The sequence below is a fragment of the Oncorhynchus gorbuscha genome, linkage group LG18 (genome assembly GCF_021184085.1).
Source record: "Oncorhynchus gorbuscha isolate QuinsamMale2020 ecotype Even-year linkage group LG18, OgorEven_v1.0, whole genome shotgun sequence".
Classification (NCBI taxonomy): domain Eukaryota; kingdom Metazoa; phylum Chordata; class Actinopteri; order Salmoniformes; family Salmonidae; genus Oncorhynchus; species Oncorhynchus gorbuscha.
Window position 1 is genome coordinate 42003534 of NC_060190.1, and position 12426 is coordinate 42015959.

General features: G+C 45.9%; 1 protein-coding gene across 1 annotated transcript in view; it reads right to left on the reverse strand.

Moving 5' to 3' along the window:
* LOC124002984 (serine/threonine-protein phosphatase 6 regulatory ankyrin repeat subunit C-like) overlaps nucleotides 1-12426 on the reverse strand; it is a 38875-nt gene that overhangs the window by 12627 nt on the left and 13822 nt on the right. The window contains exons 11-24 of the mRNA XM_046310862.1: nucleotides 9632-9714; nucleotides 9219-9336; nucleotides 9045-9113; nucleotides 8767-8907; nucleotides 8617-8676; nucleotides 7119-7230; nucleotides 6445-6516; nucleotides 5909-6110; nucleotides 5500-5587; nucleotides 5159-5276; nucleotides 957-1176; nucleotides 732-819; nucleotides 440-523; nucleotides 155-300 (exon numbers count right to left, since the gene is read on the reverse strand). Coding sequence (XP_046166818.1) covers nucleotides 155-300; nucleotides 440-523; nucleotides 732-819; nucleotides 957-1176; nucleotides 5159-5276; nucleotides 5500-5587; nucleotides 5909-6110; nucleotides 6445-6516; nucleotides 7119-7230; nucleotides 8617-8676; nucleotides 8767-8907; nucleotides 9045-9113; nucleotides 9219-9336; nucleotides 9632-9714 — 1601 coding nt within the window. The remainder of the gene's footprint in view (nucleotides 1-154; nucleotides 301-439; nucleotides 524-731; nucleotides 820-956; nucleotides 1177-5158; nucleotides 5277-5499; nucleotides 5588-5908; nucleotides 6111-6444; nucleotides 6517-7118; nucleotides 7231-8616; nucleotides 8677-8766; nucleotides 8908-9044; nucleotides 9114-9218; nucleotides 9337-9631; nucleotides 9715-12426) is intronic.

Below are 12426 nucleotides of genomic sequence, written 5' to 3' on the forward strand. Positions count from 1 at the left end.
CCATTTGATGCGATGTCCACAATTACACAGTTCATAAATACTTGTAATAAATACATATGAAACAAATGTATACCAAACTAATAAGCCCACCAAACGTTCAGTTCTCATATTTACTGGGTGCAATAATCACATTATCTATTTTCTGGCCACTCACCGACGGCTGCGGTCCGTCCGTTGTCGGCGGCAACCATCAGGGCGGAGCGTCCTGTGGTGTCCACGGCATTGACCTCTGCCCCCTGGACCAGGGCCAGCTGCAGCCCGCCAACACTCTCCGAATAGGCAGCTGCATGCAACGGGGTCCTTCAGGCACAGCGCAGGACAGCCACCACCAGACAGACAAGACCGAGACAGGTAAGCGAGTGGCAAGCTGCAATACACTAGACTTGACAGAGCTCCGTACACACAAAGGCCTATGCAGAAAGTCACGACAGACACACACCTTCCTTTGGCGTCTCTGATGTTCACCATCTGAGGTCCGACCGTCTCTACCAGTAGTTCAGCAGCACCATCATGGCCATTTATTCTGGAAAGGAACCAGACAAACTGTGAGAAAACATCCTCCATCTCTCCGTCATACAAAAAGGACAGCAAGTAGCCAGGTCAACATTCTGATGTATTCAACACCAGGTTTCATCATTCCGACAGATTAACGTTTTTCAAAACAGAAGCTCTGATAATAATAGCGGAATCCAGAACCCTAAAGAGCAGGGGGAACCAGTGGCGGTACTCACAGAGCACAGTGCAATGGGGTGAAGGGGTTTCCTTCCTGGATACTAAAAGGTTTGTGTTCAAGTAAAACGTCCAAACAGTCTTCGTGCCCTGAAAGAGACGAGAGATGGAGTCAGGACACAGTTTAAAAGTTCTCTAAATGCAATTTAGCCCAAACCCACACTGTGTGTTAGTTACTCACTGAGGTTATTTGTAGACTCTCAGGGAAGGTCGTGTGTGTGACTCACCGTGGTAAGCGGCCCAGTGGGTGGGAGTGTATCCGCTGTAGTCCAGCATTGAGTCGAGGGGGTCGGTGCGTGTGGCGCCCTGCAGCAGGCTGCGCAGGAGCTCCATGTGGCCGCAGGAGGCGGCCAGGTGCAGGGGGGTGCGCCCCCGGAAATCCCTGCACAGAGCCGAAGCACCATGCTCCAGCAGGGCCGACACACAGTCCTCACTGCCCATCACCGCCTGCAGGAGGAGACAGAGAAAGAGTTAAAGAGACAGAACCCTTCACTGACAAGAGAAAGAGGACAGAGAGATCGAGAAGAACAGTTGATAGGAATAACTTTCTTGGACCATCACTGTTTATGTTTTATCTGTCGGCTCCAGCCGCACTCAGGCTCTGTGTGTAGTTAATCCGACCCTCCCTCTGCCTAGTTACGCCATTTTACCTGCTGTTGTTGTGCTAGCTGATTAGCTGTTGTTGTCTCACCTAATGTTTTAGCTAGCTCTCCCAATTCAACACCTGTGATTACTGTATGCCTTGCTGTATGTCTCTCTCAAATGTCAATATGCCTTGTATACTGTTGTTCAGGTTAGTTATCATTGTTTTAGTTTACAATGGAGCCCCTAGTTCCACTCTTCATACCCCTGATACCTCCTTTGTCCCGCCTCCCACACATGCGGTGACCTCACCCATTACAACCAGCATGTCCAGAGATACAACCTCTCTCATCATCACCCAGTGCCTGGGCTTACCTCCGCTGCACCCGCACCCCACCCTACCCCTGACTGCGCATTATGCCCTGAATATATTCTACCATGCCCAGAAACCTGCTCCTCTTATTCTCTGTCCCCAACGCTCTAGGCGACCAGTTTTGATAGCCTTTAGCCGCACCCTCATACTACTCCTTCTCTGTTCCGCGGGTGATGTGGAGGTAAACCCAGGCCCTGCATGTCCCCAGGCACCCTCATTTGTTGACTTCTGTGATCGAAAAAGCCTTGGTTTCATGCATGTCAACATCAGAAGCCTCCTCCCTCAGTTTGTTTTACTCACTGCTTTAGCACACTCTGCTAACCCTGATGTCCTTGCCGTGTCTGAATCCTGGCTCAGGAAGGCCACCAAAAATTCTGAGATTTCCATACCCAACTATAACATCTTCCGTCAAGATAGAACTGCCAAAGGGGGAGGAGTTGCAGTCTACTGCAGAGATAGCCTGCAAAGTAATGTCATACTTTCCAGGTCCATACCCAAACAGTTCGAACTACTAATTTTGAAAATTACTCTCTCCAGAAATAAGTCTCTCACTGTTGCCGCCTGCTACCGACCCCCCTCAGCTCCCAGCTGTGCCCTGGACACCATTTGTGAATTGATCGCCCCCCATCTAGCTTCAGAGTTTGTTCTGTTAGGTGACCTAAACTGGGATATGCTTTTAACACCCCAGCAGTCCTACAATCTAAGCTAGATGCCCTCAATCTCACACAAATCATCAAGGAACCCACCAGGTACAACCCTAACTCTGTAAACAAGGGCACCCTAATAGACGTCATCCTGACCAACTGGCCCTCCAAATACACCTCCGCTGTCTTCAACCAGGATCTCAGCGATCACTGCCTCATTGCCTGTATCCGCTACGGAGCCGCAGTCAAACGACCACCCCTAATCACTATCAAACGCTCCCTAAAACACTTCTGTGAGCAGGCCTTTCTAATCGACCTGGCCCGGGTATCCTGGAAGGACATTGACCTCATCCCGTCAGTTGAGGATGCCTGGTCATTCTTTAAAAGTAACTTCCTCACCATTTTAGATAAGCATGCTCCGTTCAAAAAATGCAGAACTAAGAACAGATACAGCCCTTGGTTCACTCCAGACCTGACTGCCCTCGACCAGCACAAAAACATCCTGTGGCGGACTGCAATAACATTGAATAGTCCCCGCGATATGCAACTGTTCAGGGAAGTCAGGAACCAATACACGCAGTCAGTCAGGAAAGCTAAGGCCAGCTTCTTCAGGCAGAAGTTTGCATCCTGTAGCTCCAACTCAAAAAAGTTCTGGGACACTGAAGTCCAAGGAGAACAAGAGCACCTCCTCCCAGCTGCCCACTGCACTGAGGCTAGGTAACATGGTCACCACCGATAAATCCATGATTATCGAAAACTTCAACAAGCATTTCTCAACGGCTGGCAATGCCTTCCGCCTGGCTACTCCAACCTCGGCCAACAGCCACCCCCCTGCAGCTACTTGCCCAAGCCTCTCCAGGTTCTCATTTACCCAAATCCAGATAGCAGATGTTCTGAAAGAGCTGCAAAACCTGGAGCCGTACAAATCAGCTGGGCTTGACAATCTGGACCCTCTATTTCTGAAACTATCCGCCGCCATTGTCGCAACCCCTATTACCAGCCTGTTCAACCTCTCATATCGTCTGAGATCCCCAAGGATTGGAAAGCTGCCACAGTCATCCCCCTCTTCAAAGGGGGAGACACCCTGGACCCAAACTGTTACAGACCTATATCCATCCTGCCCTGCCTATCTAAGGTCTTCGAAAGCCAAGTCAACAAACAGGTCACTGACCATCTCGAATCCCACCGTACCTTCTCCGCTGTGCAAACTGGTTTCCGAGCCGGTCACGGGTGCACCTCAGCCACGCTCAAGGTACTAAACGATATCATAACCGCCATCGATATAAGACAGTACTGTGCATCAGTCTTCATTGACCTTGCAAAGGCTTTCGACTCTGTCAATCACCATATTCTTATCGGCAGACTCAGTAGCCTCGGTTTTTCGGATGACTGCCTTGCCTGGTTCACCAATTACTTTGCAGACAGAGTTCAGTGTGTCAAATCGGAGGGCATGCTGTCCGGTCCTCTGGCAGTCTCTATGGGGGTGCCACAGGGTTCAATTCTCGGGCCGACTCTTTTCTCTGTATATATCAATGATGTTGCTCTTGCTGCGGGCGATTCCCTGATCCACCTCTACGCAGACGACACCATTCTATATACTTCCGGCCCGTCCTTGGACACTGTGCTATCTAACCTCCAAACGAGCTTCAATGCCATACAACACTCCTTCCGTGGCCTCCAACTGCTCTTAAACGCTAGTAAAACCAAATGCATGCTTCTCAACCGTTCGCTGCCTGCACCCGCACCCGCACGCCTGACCAGCATCACCACCCTGGATGGTTCCGACCTTGAATATGTGGACATCTATAAGTACCTAGGTGTCTGGCTAGACTGTAAACTCTCCTTCCAGACTCATATCAAACATCTCCAATCGAAAATCAAATCAAGAGTCTGCTTTCTATTCCGCAACAAAGCCTCCTTCACTCACGCCGCCAAACTTACCCTAGTAAAACTGACTATCCTACAGATCCTCGACTTTGGCGATGTCATCTACAAAATTGCTTCCAACACTCTACTCAGCAAACTGGATGCAGTTTATCACAGTGCCATCCGTTTTGTCACTAAAGCACCTTATACTACCCACCACTGTGACTTGTATGCTCTAGTCGGCTGGCCCTCGCTACATATTCGTCACCAGACCCACTGGCTCCAGGTCATCTACAAGTCCATGCTAGGTAAAGCTCTGCCTTATCTCAGTTCACTGGTCACGATGGCAACACCCATCCGTAGCACGCGCTCCAGCAGGTGTATCTCACTGATCATCCCTAAAGCAAACACCTCATTTGGCCGCCTTTCGTTCCAGTACTCTGCTGCCTGTGACTGGAACGAATTGCAAAAATCGCTGAAGTTGGAGAATTGTATCTCCCTCGCCAACTTCAAACATCTGCTATCTGAGCAGCTAACCGATCGCTGCAGCTGTACATAGTCTATTGGTAAATAGCCCAATTGGCCCAGCGTCGTCCGGGTTAGGGGAGGGTTTGGCCCGGGGTAGGCAGTCATTGGAATTAAGAATTTGTTCTTAACTGACTTGCCTAGTTAAATAAAGGTTAAATAAAATTGTAAAAATACTGTCGATGTTTGTCTATGGAGATTGCGTGGCTGTGTGCTCGATTTTATACAACTGTCAGCAATGCGTGTGGCTGAAATAGCAGAATCCACTCATTTGAAGGGATGTCCGCATACTTTTGTAGTTCATCAGCAGTTTCTCTAAGTGTCCCATCTACCCAGATTCGATGAATGTGACTGCAGGGGACCACCATTGGCAATATATTTTGAGATTTAGCAGATGTTATGGTTAGACCATGCAGATACACATGGTGGGGACACTCACAGCTCTGTGTAGGGCAGTGCGACCTCGCTTGTCGGCGGCGTCAACCCCGGCTCCCTTCTCCAGCAGGATGTGGACACAGTCAGTGTGGCTGCCCAGAGCTGCCAGCATCAGAGCCGTCCTACACACACACACAATCCCAGGGGTTTTTACATTCAAATAACCAGTAGGTAAAAAAAGGGAGCCCACTACCTGAGAATTGTGTTTTAAAAAACTGCAAAAATCATCTTTCCTATTCTAGTGGGTGCACACATATTCAACAAACACATACTCAACAAACACATTATTCAACAAACACACATTATTCAACAAACATGTTCAAGAAATGAATGACAGTCACTCACTGTCCCTGTACGTCGGCAATGTCGATGATGTCAGCCTTCTCCCCTCGGTTGACCAGCATGAGCAGACAGTCTGTTTGGCCGTTGGAAGCTGGAGGAGGTGGTGACGGAGGTCAAATATTGAGACAAGCTCACACACGCAATGAAGAGCAGGTAACAGAGAAGACTGAAAATATTGACAAAAGCTCATACACACATCCAAACACCATTGTGGATTAGAATCTAACAATCACAAAAACCATGGAAAGTGGAAAACGCACACACACACACACACACACACACACACACACACACACACACACACACACACACACACACACACACACACACACACACACACACACACACACACACACACACACACACACACACACACACACACACACACACACACACACACACACACACACACCTGCGACATGGAGTGGGGTCCACTTGTTGCGGCGCTCCCTGAGGTGGCAGGAGACCCCATGGGACAGCAGGACCTCCAAGCACTGAGCGTGTCCCTTCTGGGCCGCCAAGTATAGGGCGGTGCGCCCCCCCGCATCCCGAACGTCCAGACTCACCAGCGTCTCAGACAGCACCCCCAACGCCTCACAGTGACCGTTATACGCCTGGGTGGAGGGAGAAAAACACAAGTGTGAGAATGGCGATGGGTGTTCGAGGGACATCACACTCCAACTTCAGAACTAGAACCACACAACAGTCAAACTGAAGTGTGTGAGAATGGAGGGGGGGTGTAAACGTGTCAATCCATTGGGTAAGTGTGTTAAATGAATTGTTCACTCCAACTTTGAACTTGCACTGTAGAACTAAGAGGGACCATAATTAAACTAGTGCAATGTGTTCATTTGAAGTTGAAACAATCTATAGAAAGTGCATAGACAGTACAGCCAAGTAGACCTTCAGGCCAGCGGAAACGAGGCTCAGCGGGTATACTGTACTCACGGCTAAGTGCAAAGGGCTAACTGGAACACTGCTCTCCACGTCTCCCAGACAGTTGAACGACATCTCCAAGAGCTGGGGGACAGAGGGACAAAGACAGGAGTTTACAACCTGTACATACTGCACCACATTCAGAGATTACTGCACTTCCCAAAGGAAGCGGTTCACGACTCAGTCACCTGAGCTTAGCCCTGTGACGAGGAAGTGAAAGTAAATTATTTACCGACACCCACCCTCAGCGCTTAAAGGTGTGGATGAAAATACCACTTTAATACAAAGGCTATGACCAGTTTCAAACCAAGCGCAAAGTTTCCTCGTCTTCATCGGCACTGATCTGAAAACAACGGACTAGTGAAAGCAACATGGTTGGATGTCTACTAGGACTTCGCCGCCACTTGTCCTGTTCTTTCATAGTGCAGAAGACGAGGAGGGTAAGCCACTGTTGAAATGCATCCGTGATACGACTCATCTTTGCCTGTCTGTCTGCAGCACGCACACACACACACACACACACACACACACACACACACACACACACACACACACACACACACACACACACACACACACACACACACACACACACACACACACACACACACACACACACACACACACACACACACACACACACACACACACACACACACACACAGTCCCTCCTCCCACTGACTCACCAGCTCCAGGTTCTGCTTGTTTCCGTGGGCTGCTGCGTAGTGGACTGCGCTGTAACCCTTGGTGTTCCTCAGAGCCGGGTCAGCCCCGTTATCAAGCAGATACTCCAAACAACTACACATACAGAGGAGACCGTCATGTTAGGTCAACCAACAAGCTTCTGGATACACAACTATGTCAACACAGAGAGAAGAAGAAAAATTGTGATCAAACAACAAGCCGTCAAATACAATGAACAAACATATAAACACAACATGTGAAGTGTTGGTCCCATGTTTCATGAGTTGAAATAAAAGATCCCAGAAATGTTCCATACGCACAAACAGCTTATTTCTCTCAAATCTTGTACACAAATTTATTTACATCCTTGTTAGTGAGCGTTTCTCCTTTGCCAAGATAATCCATTCACCTGACAGGTGTGGCATATCAAGAAGCTGATTACACAGCACGATCATTACACAGGTTCATCTTGTACTGGGCCACTAAAATGTGCAGTTCAACCACAACACGTCACAGGTGTCTCAAGTTGAGGGAGCATGCAACTGGCATGCTGAGTGCAGGAATGTCCACCAGAGCTGTTGCCAGAGTATTTAATGTTCATTTCTCTACCATAAGCCACCTTCAAATTCGTTTTATATAAGTTGGCAGTATGTCCAACCATCCTCACACCCACAGACCACGTGTATGGCGTCATGTGGGCGAGCCATTTGCTGATGTCAACGGTATGGCTATGGTATGGGCAGGCATAAGTTAGACAACGAACACAATTGCATTTTATTTATGGCAATTTGAATGCACAGAGATACCGTGACTAGATCCTGAGGCTCTTTGTCGTGCCATTCATCTGCCACTATAATCTCATGTTTCAACATGATAATGCAAGGCCCCATGTCACAAGGATCTGTACATAATTGCTGGAAGCTGAAAATGTCACAGTTCTTCCATGGCCTGCACACTCACCAGACATGTCACCAATTGAGCATGTTTAGGATGCTCTGGATCAACATGTACAATAGCATGTACCAGTTCCCGCTAACATCCAGCAACTTCGCGTAGCCATTGAAGAGGAGTGGGACAACATTCCACAATCAACAGCTTGATCAACTCAATGCTAAGGAGATGTGTTGCGCTGCATGAGGCAAATGGTGGTCCCATGCCCCTACCTTATTTTTAAAGGTATCTGTAACCAACAGATGCATATCTGTATTCCCAGTAATGTGAAATCCATAGATTAGGGCCTAATGAATTGATTTCAATTGACTGATTTCCTTATATGAAATGTAACACACTAGAATCTTTAAAATGGTTGCATGTTGCGTTTATATTTTTGTTCAGTATACATGGGCGGGTTAACTTGAACTGGAAACCATTGCAGGAAAGTGTACATTTCTAAACAGTTCCCATCTTCTGAGAAACCAACATTTTTGAGCTCGGTCAGTTGGTAGGTTTATATGTTTTAAGCTGGATAAAACTGAGATGACATCATGGTGAGGGACTTACAAAAAGTCCTCCTTTGCCCTCTCCTCACTCTGGTGTCCGACTGAGTAATGTCTGTCCACTCTGGGGGGGGGGAAAAAATGTCAGTTAAATTTTGGAGTCTGGTATATTTTTTGCCCCTCTGTGTGTGTGTGTGTTGTGTGTGTGTCTCACCGGCAGAAGGTCTGCGATGCAGCAGCGTAGTGCAGGGGGCTGCAGCCTTTCTGGTCCAGCTCATTCACCTCGGCACCAGCACTCACCAGGGCAACCGTGCACTGGTAGCTCCCATTCGCAGCTGCGTAGTGCAAAGGAGCTCTGCCAAGAGAGGGAGGGAAGAGGAGAGAGGTGATGAGTCACACTCACGGGAGAAGGGACGAGAATAAAATAGCATTTGTGTCAGAGTGAATCCTCTGGGGAAAAACGAAGTTGAATTCCAGAATGAGACCACTCACTTTCCCAGTTTGTCCTTTTTACTCAAGTCGGCACCACTGCTCAACAGCAAGTTAAGACACTCAACGTTTCTGCAGTCAAAGAGAGAACAGAAATACAAATGAGAAGTTTACACAACCATTAACAAAGCTCTCGCTTCATTAACAAAATGTGTGTGCGCGGGTACGCGTGCTCACCCTCCAGAGGCAGCGGCGTGCAGGCAGGTCCTCCCCAGGCTGTCTGGGGTGTTTATGTCAAACCCGGCTGACAGCACATACTCGTTGCTTAGTGATGATACAATGCTGTACAGCTGACCTGCAGGAAGCGCGACAGCACAAAACAGGAAGTGTGGTCATACAGGGTGACCAGATCAGGAGGTCTGGAAAGAACAATGTCCTTTGTGTGTGGTGAGAAGGACATCTATTCAAATCTCTGTTTCTGAACATAACACTAAATGAGGAAAAGCTAGTAGTTAAAGAATGTGTTGTATGTACGTGCCCTCTCACATTCTATCTGATAAAGAACTACTTAGGTCAATTTGAATGTACACATCCGTGAAACATGATCCTGTTTCCATTATACAAACAACAATTTTAGTCTAAAGACTTACCTGAGGAGAGTAACTTGCGACAACAGTCTGAAAACCCGTAGAGCACAGCCAAATGCAATGAAAACATCCCATGAATCCCTTGTCTACAGAGAAAGAGAGAGAAACAATGACAGATGGATAAGGGAAGATATAAGACGGGCAAGGAGATCAGACACTGTATCGTCTCAAATATGTAACTTACAATGTTAACTAGAAGAGAAATGCGAGCTTTGCTGCTAGTTCTGTTGAGAGGACCATTATGCTGCATAAGCAGTGGAAGAGCTGATCTTCTGACAACATTCTCTCAGGAGAGATGTCTTGTTCTGCCATGAATACAGTTGATCTACACCTGAATTGTGTGTCTTTTCTGTAACCTGACTGTGTATATCAGTTATTCTATCCTTGAGGGGACCAAAAATCCCCGAAAGTCCCCACAAGGGTAGCAAAACCATCCATTGTGGGGACATTTCCTATGTCCCCATGATGACAAAGGCTATTTTAAGCTTAGGGGTTAGGTTAAGTTTAGGGGTTAGGTTAGAGAAAATAGGATTTTGAATGGAAATCTATTTTAGGTCCCCACGAGAATAGAAGAACAAACTGTGTGTGTGTGTGTGTGAGAGCAGCGTTTTCCATAAATAAATTTAGGATAGCATGCCCCCCCAATTAGATTTGTTTCAGATCGAGTTCTATTTTGGTGGCCTCTGGTACTTTCTAATACCTTAATTCCATCCGTAACACAAAGTTACATTATTGAATACTTTAACAACTTTACTAGGCTTGGGCAGAATCCTGTATAGGTTTGTGCAGAATACAGTGAGGGAAAAAAGTATTTGATCCCCTGTTGATTTTGTACGTTTGCCCACTGACACAGAAATGACCAGTCTATAATTTTAATGGTAGGTTTATTTGAACAGTGAGAAACAGAATCCATGAGAAACAAAACCGTGTCAAAAATGTTATAAATTGATTTACATTTTAAATGAGGGAAATTATTATTATTTCTTGCTCCCAGGTGTCTTTTATACAGGTAATGATCTGAGATTAGGAACACACTCTTAAAGGGAGTGCCCCTAATCTCAGTTTGTTACCTGTATAAAAAGACACCTGTCCACAGAAGCAATCAATCAGATTCCAAACTCTCCACCATGGCCAAGACCAAAGAGCTCTTCAAGGATGTCAGGGACAAGATTGTAGACCTACACAAGGCTGGAATGGGCTACAAGAACATCGCCAAGCAGCTTGGTTAGAAGGTGACAACAGTTGGTGCGATTATTCGCAAATGGAAGAAACACTCGTTAGCATTCTCATTAGCATATTTAGCTAGCAGCCTCTATGGAAATGTGCTATTGTGTTAATTTTGCTAGCATGCTCTAATAAACACACAATGGGCTTTAAACATTTTAGCACCCCCTTGTGTACTAAACCGGTAACACCGTAAATCCCGGGATGAGAGAAGGACGGTATGACGATATGAAAAACTCTAGACTTTACCTCCCAGATTGGTCAAATTAGTCGTGCTACGGAGTAGAAAGACATTATTTCACAAATAAAATTACTGAAAATTTATGAATTCCGTATGCTGTTTTTGTTATCGTCTAGGCTTAGATGATCAGGACTATTTTCTAAGTAAGAGAACCATTTTTAACATTAAAACCAATCATCACTTCATATTTACAGTACTGCAAAATATTAATTGCCACAATGATGTTTGTTCTTCAAATTATGTATTTTATTGTCTCTGCTGCTGTGGACACTTATGCCTCTATTTTCGGCTGGCGTACTAGTGACAAACGCACGTTCAAGGGCAATTTTGACCCATTAAAGCCAGCTTATTTAAGACCAACCAAAAGCTGGTTTAAGCGGTAACGCGGGTGGTTATGGCATGCATTTTGACAGAGGAAATGCTGCCCATCCAGACATGATGCACACCGCCCATACGCACATGGAACAAGAGTAATGTGATTATTTTATTAAAACCGAAGCATAGCCTCCCCTCTCAATTATTTTTTTGTTTGTTTTTGTCCTGCCCAATGTAAATCGCCAAGTAGTCAAGACTGTCGATAAAGGGTTTGGCTCGTGAGACCGCTTGGAAATAAATCTTAAGTCACCAAAGTTTTATTAAAATATAAAGTTTGAGAAGGGCAAAACAGTGAGCTGACATTAACTTTTATCTATGTATTGTAGGTATGCCTAAATTATTTTAGCCATGCAGCTTCTGTTTTGGACGTGCGTAAAGCCCCCTCCATGTGCCCATCATGAAAGGAGAGATTAGGACCTCGGTGAATACCATGTGTAAGATGGTTCCAGTGTTTATAAAATATTATTTGGGGGCAGTATAACGGTGAGAGGACATTCCCCCTTTGTTTTTATATTGGATGTGAAAAGTTTAAATATGTGTAAAAACCTGCCATAGTCTAAGCTGCCTTGTCTCCATTATATACCCACAGGGAGCAATTATGGTTCCTGGAATTGTATTTAGACACGGCCTATTTTAAAACAAGTTGTTTTGTTTTAATTAGAATTTGATTATCAATAGCCTAGTGAATTTAATCTTTCTTATTGACTACGGCATGTCCACAGACTGCAATTTACAGTAGGCCTAGCCCCTATATCAGTGTGAGTTCTACAGCCTGTTGAACAATGTATTTATATATTGAAGCAATGCAATTAGGACCATGTGGACTGCAAACATATTTTGCAAATATGGAGCAAGCTATTTAATGAACTAGGCTATAATTGACTAACATTGATATTAGAGTAGACGACAACGCAATACATTAAAGACTGTAAATACACAAGCAACCACATAGTGTATT